General features: G+C 46.5%; 1 protein-coding gene across 1 annotated transcript in view; it reads left to right on the top strand.

Moving 5' to 3' along the window:
• LOC139386201 (uncharacterized) overlaps window positions 1-15353 on the top strand; it is a 40238-nt gene extending 24885 nt beyond the window's left edge. Inside the window, exons 4-5 of the mRNA XM_071131682.1 lie at window positions 12364-13559; window positions 13660-15353. Coding sequence (XP_070987783.1) covers window positions 12364-13559; window positions 13660-15353 — 2890 coding nt within the window. The remainder of the gene's footprint in view (window positions 1-12363; window positions 13560-13659) is intronic.
• The last annotated feature ends 3935 nt before the right edge of the window (window positions 15354-19288 follow it).

Raw genomic sequence — 19288 nt, 5'->3', positions numbered from 1 at the left:
GTGTGTGTGTGTGTGTCTGTCCGTGCGTCCGTGCGTGTGTGCGTCCGTGGAGTTTAAACACATGTTTGCATTCACACAGCTGTGACAGAAAGAGGTTAGATTGAAGCTAGGACTCTGCCTGTGTAAGTGATTAGGTATACCCGGGGCTGTTGTATTACAACCCATTGCTCGTATATATTCAACCACACTCTGTTCCCTAGTGTGTTTGTTACAGTGGTAGTCCCAGTGGTGGTCCCAGCGTCTCGCCAGGAGCGTTGGCAGGATGAAGGATGCCAGCGTTGTAAAGCCGTGTCGGTGTGTGACCAGACGCCCGGACCGGGTGGGAGGAAATAAGGGGAAGATTTATACGCTAATATATATTATTTATTTGTGTATTTATTTATATTTCCGCTCTCTTCTTCTCTCCTCTTCTCAGCTCCTCTCCTCCTCTCTTCTTCTCTCCTCTTCTCAGCTCCTCTCCTCCTCTCTTCTCCTCTCCTCTTCTCAGCTCCTCTCCTCTGCCATAACATGCTAACTGGGCCAATAAGATAGATGGATGGAGACAATTAGGAGGCTACAGAACAGGAAGAACTTTATCACTACTATAGTACCTCCATCCTGCTAGCTGTTACCACTACAGTTCTATAGTACCTCCATCCTGCTAGCTGTTACCACTACAGTACTATAGTACCTCCATCCTGCTAGCTGTTACCACTACAGTACTGTAGTACCTCCATCCTGCTAGCTGTTACCACTACAGTTCTATAGTACCTCCATCCTGCTAGCTGTTACCACTACAGTACTATAGTACCTCCATCCTGCTAGCTGTTACCACTACAGTTCTATAGTACCTCCATCCTGCTAGCTGTTACCACTACAGTACTATAGTACCTCCATCCTGCTAGCTGTTACCACTACAGTTCTATAGTACCTCCATCCTGCTACCTGTTACCACTACAGTACTATAGTACCTCCATCCTGCTACTAGCTGTTACCACTACAGTACTATAGTACCTCCATCCTGCTAGCTGTTACCACTACAGAACTATAGTACCTCCATCCTGCTAGCTGTTAACACTACACTACTATAGTACCTCCATCCTGCTAGCTGTTACCACTACACTACTATAGTACCACCATCCTGCTGCTAGCTGTTACCACTACAGTACTATAGTACCACCATCCTGCTGCTAGCTGTTACCACTACAGTACTATAGTACCACCATCCTGCTGCTAGCTGTTACCACTACAGTACTATAGTACCTCCATCCTGCTGCTAGCTGTTACCACTACACTACTATAGTACCTCCATCCTGCTAGCTGTTACCACTACAGTACTATAGTACCTCCATCCTGCTAGCTGTTACCACTACAGTACTATAGTACCTCCATCCTGCTAGCTGTTACCACTACAGTACTGTAGTATCTCCATCCTGTTGCTATCTGTTACCACTACAGTACTATAGTACCTCCATCCTGCTAGCTGTTACCACTACAGTACTATAGTACCTCCATCCTGCTACTAGCTGTTACCACTACAGTTCTATAGTACCTCCATCCTGCTAGCTGTTACCACTACACTACTATAGTACCTCCATCCTGCTAGCTGTTACCACTACAGTACTATAGTACCTCCATCCTGCTGCTAGCTGTTACCACTACAGTACTATAGTACATCCATCCTGCTAGCTGTTACCACTACAGTACTATAGTACCTCCATCCTGCTAGCTGTTACCACTACAGTTCTATAGTACCTCCATCCTGCTAGCTGTTACCACTACAGTACTATAGTACCTCCATCCTGCTAGCTGTTACCACTACAGTACTATAGTACCTCCATCCTGCTAGCTGTTACCACTACAGTACTATAGTACCTCCATCCTGCTAGCTGTTACCACTACAGTACTATAGTACCTCCATCCTGCTAGCTGTTACCACTACAGTACAGACAGCCAAATAACTATTTTGGAAAGTTATTTCTAGGAAGGAGTTCTCCGTCCTTGTCTAAAGACAGACTAATTCACCGTGCCACCGCTCTGTTTTTCTCTGTTCTATCTGTTTTCTCTCTCTCTTTCTTCCTCTCTCTTTTTCTCTCTTTCTCCCAATCTATCTTTCTCAATCTCTTCCTCCATCTCTCAACCTCCCCCCCTCTATTTTCTGGCTCTGTGGTGTCCCCCGGCTCCTAAAATGTGGTTTAAATTCCTGTGCTTAAGAGGAGCCAGGAGGGGTTTAGGGACAGAGATATGAGGATGGAGTGATGAGGAATGGAGGATAAAGAGGTGAGTGATGACGGGGAGGAGAAGGGCTTGATCTATTCACTGGTTTTGTAGACTGGATCCAGCTAAATCCAGAGGGAAAATTGGTGTTCCACCATCAAGGGTTACCTTGGAACTAGGGAGAGAGAGAGAGAGGAGAGAGAGAGAGAGGAGAGAGAGAGGAGAGAGAGAGGAGAGAGAGAGGATAGAGAGAGGAGAGAGAGAGAGGAGACAGAGAGATGAGAGAGAGGAAAGAGAGAGAGAGGAGACAGAGAGAGAGGGAGAGAGAGGAGAGAGAGAGAGAGGAGAGAGAGAGGAGAGAGGAGCGAGACTGAGGAGAGAGAGAGAGGAGAGAGAAAGGAGACAGAGAGAGAGAGAGAGAGAGAGAGAGAGAGAGAGAGAGAGAGAGAGAGAGAGAGAGAGAGAGAGAGAGAGAGAGAGAGAGAGGAGAGAGAGGAGAGAGAGAGAGGGGAGAGAGATAGAGGACAGAGAGATAGAGGACAGAGAGAGAGAGGAGAGAGAGAGAGAGAGAGAGGAGATGGAGAGCGAGAGAGGAGAGAGAGAGAGAGAGGAGAGAGAGAGAGGACAGAGAGAGAGGAGAGAGAGAGAGAGGACAGAGAGAGAGAGGAGAGAGAGAGAAGAGAGAGAGACAGAGAGAGAGAGAGAGAGAGGAGAGAGAGAGGAGAGAGAGAGGACAGAGAGAGAGAGGAGAGAGAGAGGAGAGAGAGGAGAGAGAGAGTGGAGAGAGAGAGAGAGGACAGAGAGAGAGGAGAGAGAGAGAGAGGAGACAGAGAGAGAGAGGACAGAGAGAGAGATGAGAGAGAGGAGAGAGAGAGAGGAGAGAGAGAGAGGACAGAGAGAGAGGAGAGAGAGAGAGGAGACAGAGGAGAGAGAGAGAGGAGAGAGAGAGAGGACAGAGAGAGAGGAGAGGGAGAGGAGAGAGAGAGGGGATTGCTACATAGCCTATCAAATTGATTATACTCTCTCTTCCTGTTCATTTCTCATTTTCCATCCCTTTTCCAATCTGTGCCCCATCCTCCCCCTTTCCTCCCTCTTCCTTTTACTGTGTGTTTTTGGCATTTCCAGATGTGACCCAACAGTAAGAGCTTAGGGACCACAGTCCAACAAGCTGAGGCCTACAGTGCTGTCCAAGGCTTCCAAAATCACCCCAACACCATCAGAGCATCCAGCCTAGAAAGCATTTTCATAACTGCGTACGACATCCCAATTATAGACATGAACATTCAGGACAACAAAAGACAAGCAGGATCCAGCAACCCAAATAATTTCTTTACTCTCATTAAAACGTTCAAAGTAGATTAAAGAAGGAAACAAGATAGATTTGAGTTCCAGCGTTTCAACTCTGGAGCAGAACATCTTATTTCATGGTGTTGTGCAATGCCATTTTTTAAAAAAATGTAAAAACGTTATCGCTTCTCTCATCTGACTCTGAGGGAATTTTTCTAATTCACCATCCCTCGGTGTCGTTCCCTGAAAGCTCTCCCCTACCATCTACAAGCATTGGTTTTTGTTGTTGATTTGAAGTCAAGCTTGGCTTTATTGTATTACCAGAATATGCATAGTCTGTCTGCAGAACCTGTGGAACGTAGCAGAGTACAGTTCTGACTGTTTATCGGACAGACAAAGGTCAAAATATGTGACCGTCCTGGAGTTTTCTTCCAGAACGCTGTGTAAGGTGATTCACCATGCTCTCCACTACTCAATTAAATGATGTGATTAGGATTGTATTTATAATTATACTCATATGGTTATGTATAATGAACTGACTTCAAACTTCTGGAGTGGCATTGTGGGAAATGTACACGCACGCACGCACACAAACATACATACACACACACACACACACACACACACACACACACACACACACACACACACACACACACACACACACACACACACACACACACACACACACACACACACACACACACACAGGAACAGGAACAGAAAAATAGTTTAAGGGAAAGGAAGATATTCGGGGACAGATAAAGGGGAACAACATACAAGCAACCAGAGATAATATTCTGTTTTTACCAGTGAGACTTGACTTTCTATCCCTAAACACAAAGAGTGATCTCAGTCATAAAACTCCTGTTGTACTTAGCACAAGTGTCCTTGTAAAAAAATATATATTTTTAAATAAGCACATTTGAGATATTTCTCCTTGGGTGAACACTTGCAGTCATATGCTGTCTTCTCAGTGCATGACACATCTCCTCATGCTTACATAATATAGATCTGTCCTAATTCCTCTCTCCAGAGCAGTACTGTGATCTTCAAGGACTAAGCAACATAACAGCAGCAATCTTCCAAACAGAGTCAAGACTATTTCATACTGGATAAGGGGGGCATTCAAATCAAATCAAATTTATTTATATAGCCCTTCGTACATCAGCTGATATCTCAAAGTGCTGTACAGAAACCCAGCCTAAAACCCCAAACAGCAAGCAATGCAGGTGTAGAAGCACGGTGGCTAGGAAAAACTCCCTAGAAAGGCCAAAACCTAGGAAGAAACCTAGAGAGGAACCAGGCTATGTGGGGTGGCCAGTCCTCTTCTGGCTGTGCCGGGTGGAGATTATAACAGAACATGGTCAAGATGTTCAAATGTTCATAAATGACCAGCATGGTCGAATAATAATAAGGCAGAGCAGTTGAAACTGGAGCAGCAGCACAGTCAGGTGGACTGGGGACAGCAAGGAGTCATCATGTCAGGTATTCCTGGGGCATGGTCCTAGGGCTCAGGTCCTCCGAGAGAGAGAAAGAAAGAGAGAAGGAGAGAATTAGAGAACGCACACTTAGATTCACACAGGACACCGAATAGGACAGGAGAAGTACTCCAGATATAACAAACTGACCCTAGCCCCCCGACACATAAACTACTGCAGCATAAATACTGGAGGCTGAGATAGGAGGGGTCAGGAGACACTGTGACCCCATCCGAGGACACCCCCGGACAGGGCAAAACAGGAAGGATATAACCCCACCCACTTTGCCAAAGCACAGCCCCCACACCACTAGAGGGATATCTTCAACCACCAACTTACCATCCTGAGACAAGGCTGAGGGGGGGGGGGCCAAACCAGACAGGATGACCACATCAGTGAATCAACCCACTCAGGTGACGCACCCCCTCCAGGGACGGCATGAGAGAGCCCCAGTTAGCCAGTGACTCAGACCCTGTAATAGGGTTAGAGGCAGAGAATCCCAGTGGAAAGAGGGGAACCGGCCAGGCAGAGACAGCAAGGGCGGTTCGTTGCTCCAGAGCCTTTCCGTTCACCCTCCCACTCCTGGGCCAGTCTACACTCAATCATATGACCCACTGAAGAGATGAGTCTTCAGTAGAGACTTAAAGGTTGATACCGAGTTTGCGTCTCTGACATGGGTAGGCAGACCGTTCCATAAAAATGGAGCTCTATAGGAGAAAGCCCTGCCTCCAGCTGTTTGCTTAGAAATTCTAGGGACAATTAGGAGGCCTGCGTCTTGTGACCTTAGCGTACGTGTAGGTATGTACGGCAGGACCAAATCAGAGAGATAGGTAGGAGCAAGCCCATGTAATGCTTTGTAGGTTCAGTAAAACCTTGAAATCAGCCCTAGCCTTAACAGGAAGCCAGTGTAGAGAGGCTAGCACCGGAGTAATATGATCACATTTTTTGGTTCTAGTCAGGATTCTAGCAGCCGTATTTAGCACTAACTGAAGTTTATGTAGTGCTTTATCCGGGTAGCCGGAAAGTAGAGCATTACAGTAGTCTAACCTAGAAGTGACAAAAGCATGGATTAATTTTTCTGCATCATTTTTGGACAGAAAGTTTCTGATTTTTGCAATGTTACGTAGATGGAAAAAAGCTGTCCTTGAAATGGTCTTGATATGTTCTTCAAAAGAGAGATCAGGGTCCTTAAAATGTAAACTTTGCTTCTGAAACTTGAGATAATTTTTTTTTTAAGTGTACAGAGCTGCAGATCCTACACACACTGTCGTCATCTGTCTTTTACCTGCCTGTGTCTTTGACCCTTCACCCCTGCACTCTGACCTAAGGAGTCTGCTCACTAATCCTCTCGGACAGACTCTGAGCCCACTCTCTCATGCCTGATCATGCACACCACAATCAGCAAAGTCGGCAGGGCTGCCAACAACTAACCTTCCTTCTCCTCTGTCCGCCCTCTGCCCCCCCCCCCCTCTCTCTGTCTCTCCCTGTCCACTCCCGCAACTCTTTCTGTCTCCCCTGTCTCCCCCTGTCTCTCTCTGTCTCTCCCTGTCCATCCCCCCCTGTCTCTCTCTGTCTCCCCCTGTCTCCCCCTGTCTCTCTCTGTCTCCCCCTGTCTCTCTCTGTCTCTCCCTGTCCATCCCCCCTGTCTCTTTCTGTCTCCCCCTGTCTCTCTCTGTCTCCCCCTGTCTCTCTCTGTCTCTCCCTGTCCATCCCCCCCAGTCTCTCTCTTTCTCCCCCTGTCTCCCTCTGTCTCTCTCTGTCTCTCCCTGTCCATCCCCCCTGTCTCTTTCTGTCTCCCCCTCTTTCTCTGTCTCTACCTGTCCACCCCCCTGTCTCTCTCTGTCTCCCCCTGTCTCTCTCTGTCTCTCTCTGTCTCTCCCTGTCCACCCCCCCTGTCTCTCTCTGTCTTCCCCTGTCTCTCTCTGTCTCTCCCTGTCCATCCCCCCGGTCTCTCTCTGTCTCCCTCAACTCTTTCTGTCTCCCTTGTCTCCCCCTGTCTCTCTCTGTCTCTCCCTGTCCACCCCCCCCCCCCTTGTCTCTCTCTGTCTCCTCCTGTCTCTCCCTGTCTCTCTCTGACTCCCCCTGTCTCTCTCTGTCTCCCCCTGTATCTCTCTGTCTCTCCCTGTCCATCCCCCCTGTCTCTTTCTGTCTCCCTCTGTCTCTCTCTGTCTCCTCCTGTCTCTCTCTGTCTCTCCCTGTCCATCCCCCCCAGTCTCTCTCTGTCTCCCCCTGTCTCCCTCTGTCTCTCTCTGTCTCTCCCAGTCCATCCCCCTGTCTCTTTCTGTCTCCCCCTGTCTTTCTCTGTCTCTCCCTGTCCATCCCCCTGTCTCTCTCTGTCTCTCTCTGTCTCTCCCTGTCCATCCCCCCTGTCTCTCTCTGTCTCCCCCTGTCTCTCTCTCTGTCTCTCCCTGTCCATCCCCCCGGTCTCTCTCTGTCTCCCCCTGTCACTCTCTGTCTCTCCCTGTCCATCCCCCCCGTCTCTCTCTGTCTCCCCCTGTCTCTCTCTGTCTCTCCCTGTCCACCCCCCCCTGTATCTCTCTGTCTCCCCCTGTCTCTCTCTGTCTCTCTCTGTCTCTCCCTGTCCATCCCCCCTGTCTCTCTCTGTCTCCCCCTGTCTCTCTCTGTCTTTCCCTGTCCATCCCCCCTGTCTCTCTCTGTCTCTCTCTGTCTCTCTCTGTCTCTCCCTGTCCATCCCCCCTGTCTCTCTCTTTCTCCCCCTGTCACTCTCTGTCTCTCCCTGTCCATTCCCCCTGTCTCTCTCTGTCTCCCCCTGTCTCTCTCTGTCTCTCTCTTTCCATCCCCCCTGTCTCTCTCTGTCTCTCTCTGTCTCTCCCTGTCCACCCCCCCTGTCTCTCTCTGTCTCCCCCTGTCTCTCTCTGTCTCCCCCTGTCCACCCCCCCTGTCTCTCTCTGTCTCTCTCTGTCTCTCCCTGTCCATCCCCCCTGTCTCTCTCTGTCTCTCCCTGTCCATCCCCCCTGTCTCTCTCTGTCTTTCCCTGTCCATCCCCCTGTCTCTCTCTGTCTCTCTCTGTCTCTCCCTGTCCATCCCCCCTGTCTCTCTCTGTCTCCCCCTGTCTATCTCTGTCTCTCCCTGTCCATCCCCCCTGTCTCTCTCTGTCTCCCCCTGTCTCTCTCTGTCTCTCCCTGTCCATCCCCCCTGTCTCTCTCTGTCTCTCTCTGTCTCTCCCTGTCCACCCCCCCTGTCTCTCTCTGTCTCCCCCTGTCTCTCTCTGTCTCCCCCTGTCTCTCTCTGTCTCTCCCTGTCCATCCCCCTGTCTCTCTCTGTCTCTCTCTGTCTCTCCCGGTCCACCCCCCCTGTCTCTCTCTGTCTCCCCCTGTCTCTCTCTGTCTCCCCCTGTCTCTCTCTGTCTCTCCCTGTCCATCCCCCCTGTCTCTCTCTGTCTCTCTCTGTCTCTCCCTGTCCACCCCCCCCTGTCTCTCTCTGTCTCCCCCTGTCTCTCTCTGTCTCCCCCTGTCTCTCTCTGTCTCTCCCTGTCCATCCCCCCTGTCTCTCTCTGTCTCTCTCTGTCTCGCCCTGTCCATCCCCCCTGTCTCTCTCTGTCTCTCCCTGTCCATCCCCCCTGTCTCTGTCTGTCTCTCCCTGTCCATCCCCCCTGTCTCTTTCTGTCTCTCTCTGTCTCTCTCTGTCTCTCTCTGTCTCTCCCTTTCTCTCCCTGTCTCCCCCTGTCTCTTTCTGTCTCTCTCTGTCTCTCTCTGTCTACATAAAACAACACATAAACTGTGATATAGTACTGTGATATTATACAGTAATATAATACTGTTATATAATACTGTTATATAATACTGTGATATAATACTGTGATATAATACTGTGATATAATACTGTGAAATCATACTGTGAAATAATACTGTGATATACTACTGTGATATAGTAGTGTGATATAATACTTTGATATAATACTGTGATATAATACTGTGATATACTACTGTGATATAGTAGTGTGATATAATACTGTGATATATACTTAGATATAATATTTTGATATAATACTTTGATATAATACTGTGATATAATACTGCGATATAATACTGTGATTTAATACTGTGATATAATACTTTGATATAATACTGTGATATAATACTGTAATATAGTACTGTGATTTAATACTGTGATTTAATACTGTGATATAATACTGTAATATAGTACTGTGATTTAATACTGTGATATAATACTGTGATATAATACTCTAATATAGTACTGTGATTTAATACTGTGATTTAATACTGTGATATAATACTGTAATATAGTACTGTGATTTAATACTGTGATATAATACTGTGATATAATACTGTAATATAGTACTGTGATTTAATACTGTGATTTAATACTGTGATATAATACTGTAATATAGTACTGTGATTTAATACTGTGATATAATACTGTACTATAGTACTGTGATTTAATTCTGTGATTTAATACTGTGATATAATACTGTAATATAGTACTGTGATTTAATTCTGTGATATAATACTGTGATATAATACTGTAATATAGTACTGTGATTTAATTCTGTGATATAATACTGTGGTATTTGATCTGTCATTATCTCAGAGGCTGATACTCAGTCTCTCTCTCCTTCAATCCTTCCCTGTCTCCCCCCTCTCCCTCTGTCCCTCTCCATTCTCCCCCTCTCATCCATCCTTCCCTCTCATCCTCTCCTCTCTCAAGGTTAATCATAACTCAGAGAGGTTAACAGCCATGTCAGCGGATTCCCCTGATCTGATCCACACCATTGAAAGGAGAGGAGATTGTTCTTCTGAAGCTAGTTCTATCGATTAGCCTTGTATTCTCTGTTAGCCGGGGCCCGGGCTGCAATTGATTGCCTGGATCATTCCCTAATACCACATGTAAACAATCTGATCCAGCTGACAGGGAGAATATGAGCTCCATGGCCCCAAGGCAGAGCCACATTGTCCCAGCTCCAGAGCACTCCTGACTATACTGGGACAGGGCCAGCAGCCAGCCAGGTAAGGGATAGATAACGATATCACATCAGATAGAGTGGAGGGTTATGTGGGATGGCTTGTAGTGGAGGGTTATATGGAATGGCTTGTAGTGGAGGGTTATATGGGATGGCTTGTAGTGGACGGTTATATTGGTTGGCTTGTAGTGAGGGTTATATGGGATGGCTTGTAGTGGAGGGTTATATGGAATGGCTTGTAGTGGAGGGTTATATGGGATGGCTTGTAGTGGACGGTTATATTGGATGGCTTGTAGTGAGGGTTATATGGGATGGCTTGTAGTGGAGGGTTATATGGAATGGCTTGTAGTGGAGGGTTATATGGGATGGCTTGTAGTGGAGGGTTATATGGGATGGCTTGTAGTGGAGGGTTATATGGGATGGCTTGTAGTGGAGGGTTATAAGGGATGGCTTGTAGTGGAGGGTTATACGGGATGGCTTGTAGTGGAGGGTTATAAGGGATGGCTTGTAGTGGAGGGTTATAAGGGATGGCTTGTAGTGGAGGGTTATACGGAATGGCTTGTAGTGGAGGGTTATACGGGATGGCTTGTAGTGGAGGGTTATATGGGATGGCTTGTAGTGGAGGGTTATAAGGGATGGCTTGTAGTGGAGGGTTATACGGGATGGCTTGTAGTGGAGGATTATACGGGATGGCTTGTAGTGGAGGGTTATAAGGGATGGCTTGTAGTGGAGGGTTATACGGGATGGCTTGTAGTGGAGGGTTATATGGGATGGCTTGTAGTGGAGGGTTATAAGGGATGGCTTGTAGTGGAGGGTTATACGGGATGGCTTGTAGTGGAGGATTATACGGGATGGCTTGTAGTGGAGGGTTATAAGGGATGGCTTGTAGTGGAGGGTTATATGGGATGGCTTGTAGTGGAGGGTTATACGGGATGGCTTGTAGTGGAGGGTTATATGGGATGGCTTGTAGTGGAGGGTTGTATGGGATGGCTTGAATTGGAGGGTTATATGGGATGGCTTGTAGTGGAGGGTTGCATGGGATGGCTTGTAGTGGAGGGTTATATGGGATGGCTTGTAGTGGACGGTTATATGGAATGGCTTGTAGTGGAGGGTTATATGGGATGGCTTGTAGTGGAGGGTTGCATGGGATGGCTTGTAGTGGAGGGTTGCATGGGATGGCTTGTAGTGGAGGGTTATATGGGATGGCTTGTAGTGGAGGGTTGAATGGGATGGCTTGTGTTCATAGGACTGCATCAGTTGTGTGGATTAGTGTTTAGTGCTGTTTACTGGCCGGCTAGTCCGTGTCTTCATTTGGCAGCCACATTAGCTTCAATGTTTACCACATTAATACTGTAGGGCTGCTATAGCTTATGTCATGATGATAACAGTTTACTGTAGTAGGGGACTGTCTTTCATCCTAGACTTCCTTGACTGGAACATTTACCTATAGTTCTGCTGGAACCTTCACGCAGAGTTCTGCTGGAACCTTCACCTGTAGTTCTGCTGGAACCTTCACCCGTAGTTCTGCTGGAACCTTCACCACTAGTTCTGCTGGAACCTTCACCTGTAGTTCTGCTGGAACCTTCACCTATAGTTCGGCTGGAACCTTCACCTGTAGTTCTACTGGAACCTTTACCTATAGTTCTGCTGGAACCTTCACCTATAATTGTGCTGGAACCTTTACCACTAGTTCTGCTGGAACCTTCACCTATAGTTCTACTGGAACCTTCACTTATAATTCTGCTGGAACCTTCACATATAATTCTGCTGGAACCTTCACCTATAGTTCTGCTGGAACCTTCACTTATAATTCTGCTGGAACCTTCACCTATAATTCTGCTGGAACCTTCACCTATAATTCTGCTGGAACCTTCACCGATAATTCTGCTGGAACCTTTACCACTAGTTCTGCTGGAACCTTCACCTATAATTCTGCTGGAACCTTCACCTATAGTTCGGCTGGAACCTTCACCTGTAGTTCTGCTGGAACCTTCACCTATAGTTCTACGGGAACCTTTACCTATAGTTCTGCTGGAACCTTCACCTATAGTTCTGCTGGAACCTTCACCTATAGTTCTACTGGAACCTTTACCTATAGTTCTGCTGGAACCTTTACCTGTAGTTATGCTGGAACCTTCACCTATAGTTCTACTGGAACCTTTACCCATAGTTCTGCTGGAACCTTCACCCATAGTTCTGCTGGAACCGTTACCTGTAGTTATGCTGGAACCTTCACCTATAGTTCTACTGGAACCTTTGCCTATAGTTCTGCTGGAAACCTTTACCTGTAGTTGCTGGAACCTTCACCTATAGTTCTACTGGAACCTTTACATATAGTTCTGCTGGAAACTTCACCCATAGTTCTGCTGGAACCTTCAATTATAGTTCTACTGGAACCTTTACCTATAGTTCTGCTGGAACCTTCACCTATAATTCTGCTGGAACCTTCACCTATAGTTCTGCTGGAACCTTCACCTATAGTTCGGCTGGAACCTTCACCTGTAGTTCTACTGGAACCTTTACCTATAGTTCTGCTGGAACCTTCACCTATAATTCTGCTGGAACCTTTACCACTAGTTCTGCTGGAACCTTCACCTATAGTTCTACTGGAACCTTCACTTATAATTCTGCTGGAACCTTCACCTATAATTCTGCTGGAACCTTCACCTATAGTTCTGCTGGAACCTTCACCTGTAGTTCTGCTGGAACCTTCACCTGTAGTTCTACTGGAACCTTTACCTATACTTCTGCTGGAACCTTCACCTATAATTCTGCTGGAACCTTTACCTGTAGTTATGCTGTAACCTTCACCCATAGTTCTGCTGGAACCTTCACCTTTAGTTCTACTGGAACCTTTACCTATAGTTCTGCTGGAAACTTCACCCATAGTTCTGCTGGAACCTTCAATTATAGTTCTACTGGAACCTTTACCTATAGTTCTGCTGGAACCTTCACCTATAATTCTGCTGGAACCTTCACCTATAGTTCTGCTGGAACCTTCACCTATAGTTCGGCTGGAACCTTCACCTGTAGTTCTACTGGAACCTTTACCTATAGTTCTGCTGGAACCTTCACCTATAATTCTGCTGGAACCTTTACCACTAGTTCTGCTGGAACCTTCACCTATAGTTCTACTGGAACCTTCACTTATAATTCTGCTGGAACCTTCACCTATAATTCTGCTGGGACCTTCACCTATAGTTCTGCTGGAACCTTCACTTATAATTCTGCTGGAACCTTCACCTATAATTCTGCAGGAACCTTCACCTATAGTTCTGCTGGAACCTTCACCTATAATTCTGCTGGAACCTTTACCACTAGTTCTGCTGGAACCTTCACCTATCATTCTGCTGGAACCTTCACCTATAGTTCGGCTGGAACCTTCACCTATAGTTCTGCTGGAACCTTCACCTATAGTTCTGCTGGAACCTTCACCTATAGTTCTACTGGAACCTTTACCTATAGTTCTGCTGGAACCTTTACCTGTAGTTATGCTGGAACCTTCACCTATAGTTCTACTGGAACCTTTACCTATAGTACTGCTGGAACCTTTACCTATAGTTCTGCTGGAACCTTCACCTATAATTATGCTGGAACCTTCACCTATAGTTCTGCTGGAACCTTCACCTATAGTTCTGCTGGAACCTTCACCTGTAGTTCTGCTTGAACCTTCACCTGTAGTTCTACTGGAACCTTTACCTATAGTTCTGCTGGAACCTTCACCTATAATTCTGCTGGAACCTTCACCTATAGTTCTGCTGGAACCTTCACCTGTAGTTCTGCTGGAACCTTCACCTGTAGTTCTACTGGAACCTTTACCTATACTTCTGCTGGAACCTTCACCCTATAATTCTGCTGGAACCTTTACCTGTAGTTATGCTGTAACCTTCACCCATAGTTCTGCTGGAACCTTCACCTTTAGTTCTACTGGAACCTTTACCTATAGTTCTGCTGGAACCTTCACCCATAGTTCTGCTGGAACCTTTACCACTAGTTCTGCTGGAACCTTCACCTGTAGTTCTGCTGGAACCTTCACCTATAGTTCTGCTGGAACCTTCACCTATAGTTCGGCTGGAACCTTCACCTATAGTTCTGCTGGAACCTTTACCTATAGTTCTGCTGGAACCTTTACCTGCAGGTCTGCTGGAATCTTTACCTGTAGTTCTGCTGGAACCTTCACCTATAGTTCGGCTGGAACCTTCACCTATAGTTCGGCTGGAACCTTCACCTATAGTTCTGCTGGAACCTTCACCTATAGTTCGGCTGGAACCTTCACCTATAGTTCGGCTGGAACCTTCACCTATAGTTCTGCTGGAACCTTCACCTATAGTTCTGCTGGAACCTTTACCCATAGTTTTGCTGGAACCTTTACCCATAGTTCTGCTGGAACCTTCACCTGTAGTTCTGCTGGAACCTTCACCTGTAGTTCTGCTGGAACCTTCACCTATAGTTCTGCTGGAACCTTCACCTATAGTTCTGCTGGAACCTTCCCCTGTAGTTCTGCTGGAACCTTTACCTGTAGTTCTGCTGGAACCTTTACCCATAGTTCTGCTGGAACCTTCACCTGTTTTTCTGCTGGAACCTTCACCTGTAGTTCTGCTGGAACCTTCACCTATAGTTCTGCTGGAACCTTCACCTATAGGTCTGCTGGAACCTTCACCTGTAGTTCTGCTGGAACCTTCACCTATAGTTCTGCTGGAACCTTTACCCATAGTTCTGCTGGAACCTTTACCAATAGTTCTGCTGGAACCGTTACCCGTAGTTCTGCTGGAACCTTCACCTGTAGTTCTGCTGGAACCTTCACCTATAGTTCTGCTGGAACCTTCACCTGTAGTTCTGCTGGAACCTTCACCTGTAGTTCTGCTGGTACCTTCACCTGTAGTTCTGCTGGAACCTTCACCTGTAGGTCTGCTGGAACCTTCACCTGTAGTTCTGCTGGAACCTTTACCCATAGTTCTGCTGGAACCTTCACCCGTAGTTCTGCTGGAACATTCACCTATAGTTCTACTGGAACCTTCACTTATAATTCTGCTGGAACCTTCACCTATAGTTCGGCTGGAACCTTCACCTATAGTTCGGCTGGAACCTTCACCTATAGTTCGGCTGGAACCTTTTCCTATAGTTCGGTTGGAACCTTCACCTATAGTTCTGCTGGAACCTTTTCCTATTGTTCTGCTGGAACCTTTACCCGTAGTTCTGCTGGAACCTTCACCTGTAGTTCTGCTGGAACCTTCACCTGTAGTTCTGCTGGAACCTTCACCTATAGTTCTGCTGGAACCTTCACCTGTAGTTCTGCTGGAACCTTTACCTGTAGTTCTGCTGGAACCTTCACCTGTAGTTCTGCTGGAACCTTCACCTGTAGTTCTGCTGGAACCTTCACCTGTAGTTCTACTGGAACCTTCACCTGTAGCTCTGCTGGAACCTCTGCCCTGCCCTCTGTCCACTAGCTATGTCTAATCTCTGTGTTTCAGCAGTTTCCTTCCACTCCAACAACCGTGTTTATTTTCCCTGCAATTTGATTCATGTACTGTCAGTTTGATTGTGAGCGGGCCGAGATAAGGAAAGTCTCACCGTTACGTTACGGTGCTTCCGATTCTACCAGTCCCATGGCGGGGAGAAGTGGTTCCCGTTGCCTGTGTGAGAGATGAGGGGGTGAAGTCATACAGGTTCTAATTTGTTACGGCAACACTTAAAACCAAACCAGAAACAGAAGTACTTCAGACAGTGCTCCAGCTGGCGCAACAAAAGGGTGTCTCGTTACGTGGAAGCCTTAGTCAGGTAGCCTAGCGGGTAGAGCGTTGGGCCAGTAACTCAAAGGTTGCTGGATCAAATCCCAGAGTTGACAAGGTAAAGATCTGACGTTCTGCCCCTGAACAAGGCACCCCCCCGCCCCCCCCCTCCAGAACCTCTCTAATTCAGAAGGGTTGAGTTTCAGTTGAAAGCGTTCAGTTGTACAACTGACTAGGTATCAGTACAACTGACTAGGTATCAGTACAACTGACTAGGTATCAGTACAACTGACTAGGTATCAGTACAACTGACTAGGTATCAGTACAACTGACTATCACCCTGGCTATCACCCTTTCTCTAGCAAAACTGTCAAACGCATTAGGTAACACTTTGGATAGTCCATCCTTGATGCCTGACAATCTATCCTGCCCTTTTGACCTCACTTCATCAGAATTGTGAATCAATAGTTCTACAGAAGGTGTGTTCCTGTTATCACGTAGTTACCGGTCTTGGATCCGACCACAGGTCTGGATCCAATCAGTCTCTCGTTTGTCCTCCTCCGTTCCCTGCATAGACAGACGTGTTCATTCGGTACAACGGTAATGATGATGTAAAATCACAGCTGCCCTCTTAATGTAAATTCAGCGTGACAAAGTATAAACACAAAGCTTATACAGTGGGGTTGGGTGACTGATTTTCAGCGAACGCGGGACTGTATGTTCCAAAGTCTATATTATTAAGTCTCTGCGATGGGCTTGGGGACTTTTTGTGTGAAATGTATTTGGATCATGTGGATGCGTTTTTTGCCTGTAGAAGTGTGTGTGTGTGTGTGTGTGTGTGTGTGCCTGTAGAGGTGTGTGTGTGTGTGCCTGTAGAAGTGTGTGTGTGTGCCTGTAGAAGTGTGTGTGTGTATGTGTGTGTGTGTGTGTGTGTGTGTGTGTGTGTGTGTGTGTGCGTGTGTGTGTGTGTGTGTGTGTGTGTGTGTGTGTGTGTGTGTGTGCGTGCGTGCGTGTGTGTGTGTGTGCGTGTGTGTGTGTGTGTGTGTGTGTGTGTGTGTGTGTGTGTGTGTGTGTGTGTGTGTGTGTGTGTGTGTGAATGTGTGTGTGCCTGTAGACGTGTGTGTGTGTGTGTGCCTGTAGAAGTGTGTGTGTGTTTGTGCGTGTGTGTGCCTGTAGAGGTGTGTGTGTGTGTGTGTGCCGACCCCCTTTCTTTTGTGTTTACTCAGGGCTGAGGATCAAACAGTAAACCTCCTGGCTGCGAAGTGGTGGATTCAACTCTGTCACACCTTCACTAAACACGACTGCATATGTCATAATGGCATTAGCCACTCTGGAGTGCACACTGGCCCCAAACACAAACACCGTCTTCCATGGAGATGTCACATCCTCACACTCTAATGAAGTCCACCTTGAGCCAGTCTATTGGAGGAAAGGGGTGGGGGGGGTCAATCCTTCACTCAGAGGATAAAGACACAAAGAGAAGCTGTTCTAGTTCACTTCCTGTACCTGTCATTTGAGAATGGTGAAGGGTTTGTTATGTGATGAAGCAATATGAAAGGCTATTGAGCCATTTTGACTGATCTCTAATATGTAAATAATGACGTTTTTCAGAAATAATCAATTTATGTTTTTTCCACAGAGGAACGTTTTACCTCTCTCTCTCCCTCTGGTTTTATTCCTTTGTCTAAATCAAATCAAATAAAATACCATTTTATTGCTCACATACACATGGTTAAAAGCTGTTATTTGCAAGTGTAGCGAGATGCTTGTGCATCTAGTTCCGACCGTGCAGTAATATCTAACTAGTAATCTAACAAATCCCCAACAACTACCTAATACACACAAATCTAAAGGGGTGAATGAGAATAACGTATATATAAATATATGGATGAGCGATGTCTATCTCCCTCTCTCACTTTCTTCCTATTGTCGAGAGTTCCAAGTTCCTTGGTGTCCACGTCACCAACAAACTATCATAGTCCAAACACACCAAGAGAGTCGTGAAGAGGGCACGGACATGGCCTTTTTTTTCCCCTCATGACACTGAAAACATTTGGCACGGGTCCCCCGGGGTCGGCAGGGTAGCCTAGTTAGAGTGTTGGGCTAGTAACCGAAAGGTTGCAAGTTCAAACCCCCGAGCTGACAAGGTACAAATCTGTCGTTCTGCCCCTGAACAGGCGGTTAACCCACTGTTCCTAGGCCGTCATTGAAAATAATAATTTGTTTTTAACTGACTTGCCTGGTTAAATAAAGGTAAAATAAAAATAAAATAAAAATAAAGCTCCACAAAAAGTGTTACAGCTGCACCATCGAGAGCATTCTGACCGGTTATATCACCGCCTGGTATGGCAACTGCTCGGCATCCAACCGTAAGGCGCTACAGAGGGTAGAGGGTACGGCCCAGTACATCACTGGGGCCAAACTTCCTGCCATCCAGGACCTCTATACCAGGCAGTGACAGAGGAAGGCCCTGAAAACTGCAGCCATCTCCAGTCACCCTAGTCATAGACTGTTCTCTCTGCTACCGCATGGCAATCAGTAGCGGAGCGCCAAGTCTAGGACTAAGAGGCTCCTTGACAGCTTCTACCCCCAAGTTGTAAGACTGGTGAACAATTCATCAAATGGCCACCCAGTCTTTTGACCCCACCACTTTGTTTTGTACACTGCTGCTACTCGCTGTTTATGATCTATATATAGTCACTTCACCCCTACCTACATGTACAAATGACCTCAACTAACCTGGACCCCCGCACATTGACTCGGTCCCTGTACCCCCCTGTATAGAGCCTCGTTATTGTTATTTTATTGTGTTACTTTTAATTAAATGTTTCATTTTAGTTTATTTATTAAATATTTTCTTGAACTGTGTTGTTGGTTCAGGGCTTGTAAGTTTAAGCATTTCACGGTAAGGTCAACAACCCACCTGTTGTATTCGGCGTATGTGACGAATACAATTTGATTTGACTTATACTGTCCACTCTTTCTCTCTCTTTCCTTTTCCACCTTTCTCTGTGTAATTTTCCCTCTCTCTCTCTCTATCATTATCGCTCTCCCACCCACCTCCCATCAATCTCCATTCCCCTCCCATCTCCCGTCCGTTAAATCAAATCAAATTGTATTTGTCACATGCACCGAATACAACAGAATACAACCTTACAGTGAAACGCTAACTTACAAGCCCTTAACCAACAAGGCTTTAAGAAGTTAAGAAGAAAAATGTGTTAAATAAAAAATAAATAAATAGAAAATAAAAAGTAACAAATAATTAAACAGCAGCAGGAAAATAACAATGTGGAGGCTATATACAGGGAGAGACAATGTGGAGGCTATATACAGGGTATTACGGTACAGAGTCAATGTGGAGGCTATATACAGGGTGTTACGGTACAGAGTCAATGTGGAGGCTATATACAGGGTATTACGGTACAGAGTCAATGTGGAGGCTATATACAGGGTGTACCGGTACAGAGTCAATGTGGAGGCTATATACAGGGTATTACGGTACAGAGTCAATGTGGCGGCTATATACAGGGGGTACCGGTACAGAGTCAATGTGGAGGCTATATACAGGGGGTACTGGTACAGAGTCAATGTGGAGGCTATATACAGGGTATTACGGTACAGAGTCAATGTGGAGGCTATATACAGGGGGT

The sequence above is a fragment of the Oncorhynchus clarkii genome, chromosome 3, assembly GCF_045791955.1.
Source record: "Oncorhynchus clarkii lewisi isolate Uvic-CL-2024 chromosome 3, UVic_Ocla_1.0, whole genome shotgun sequence".
Classification (NCBI taxonomy): Eukaryota; Metazoa; Chordata; class Actinopteri; order Salmoniformes; family Salmonidae; genus Oncorhynchus; species Oncorhynchus clarkii.
The sequence above is the reverse complement of the archived record's forward strand: the minus strand, read 5'-3'. Positions and strand labels throughout refer to the sequence as shown.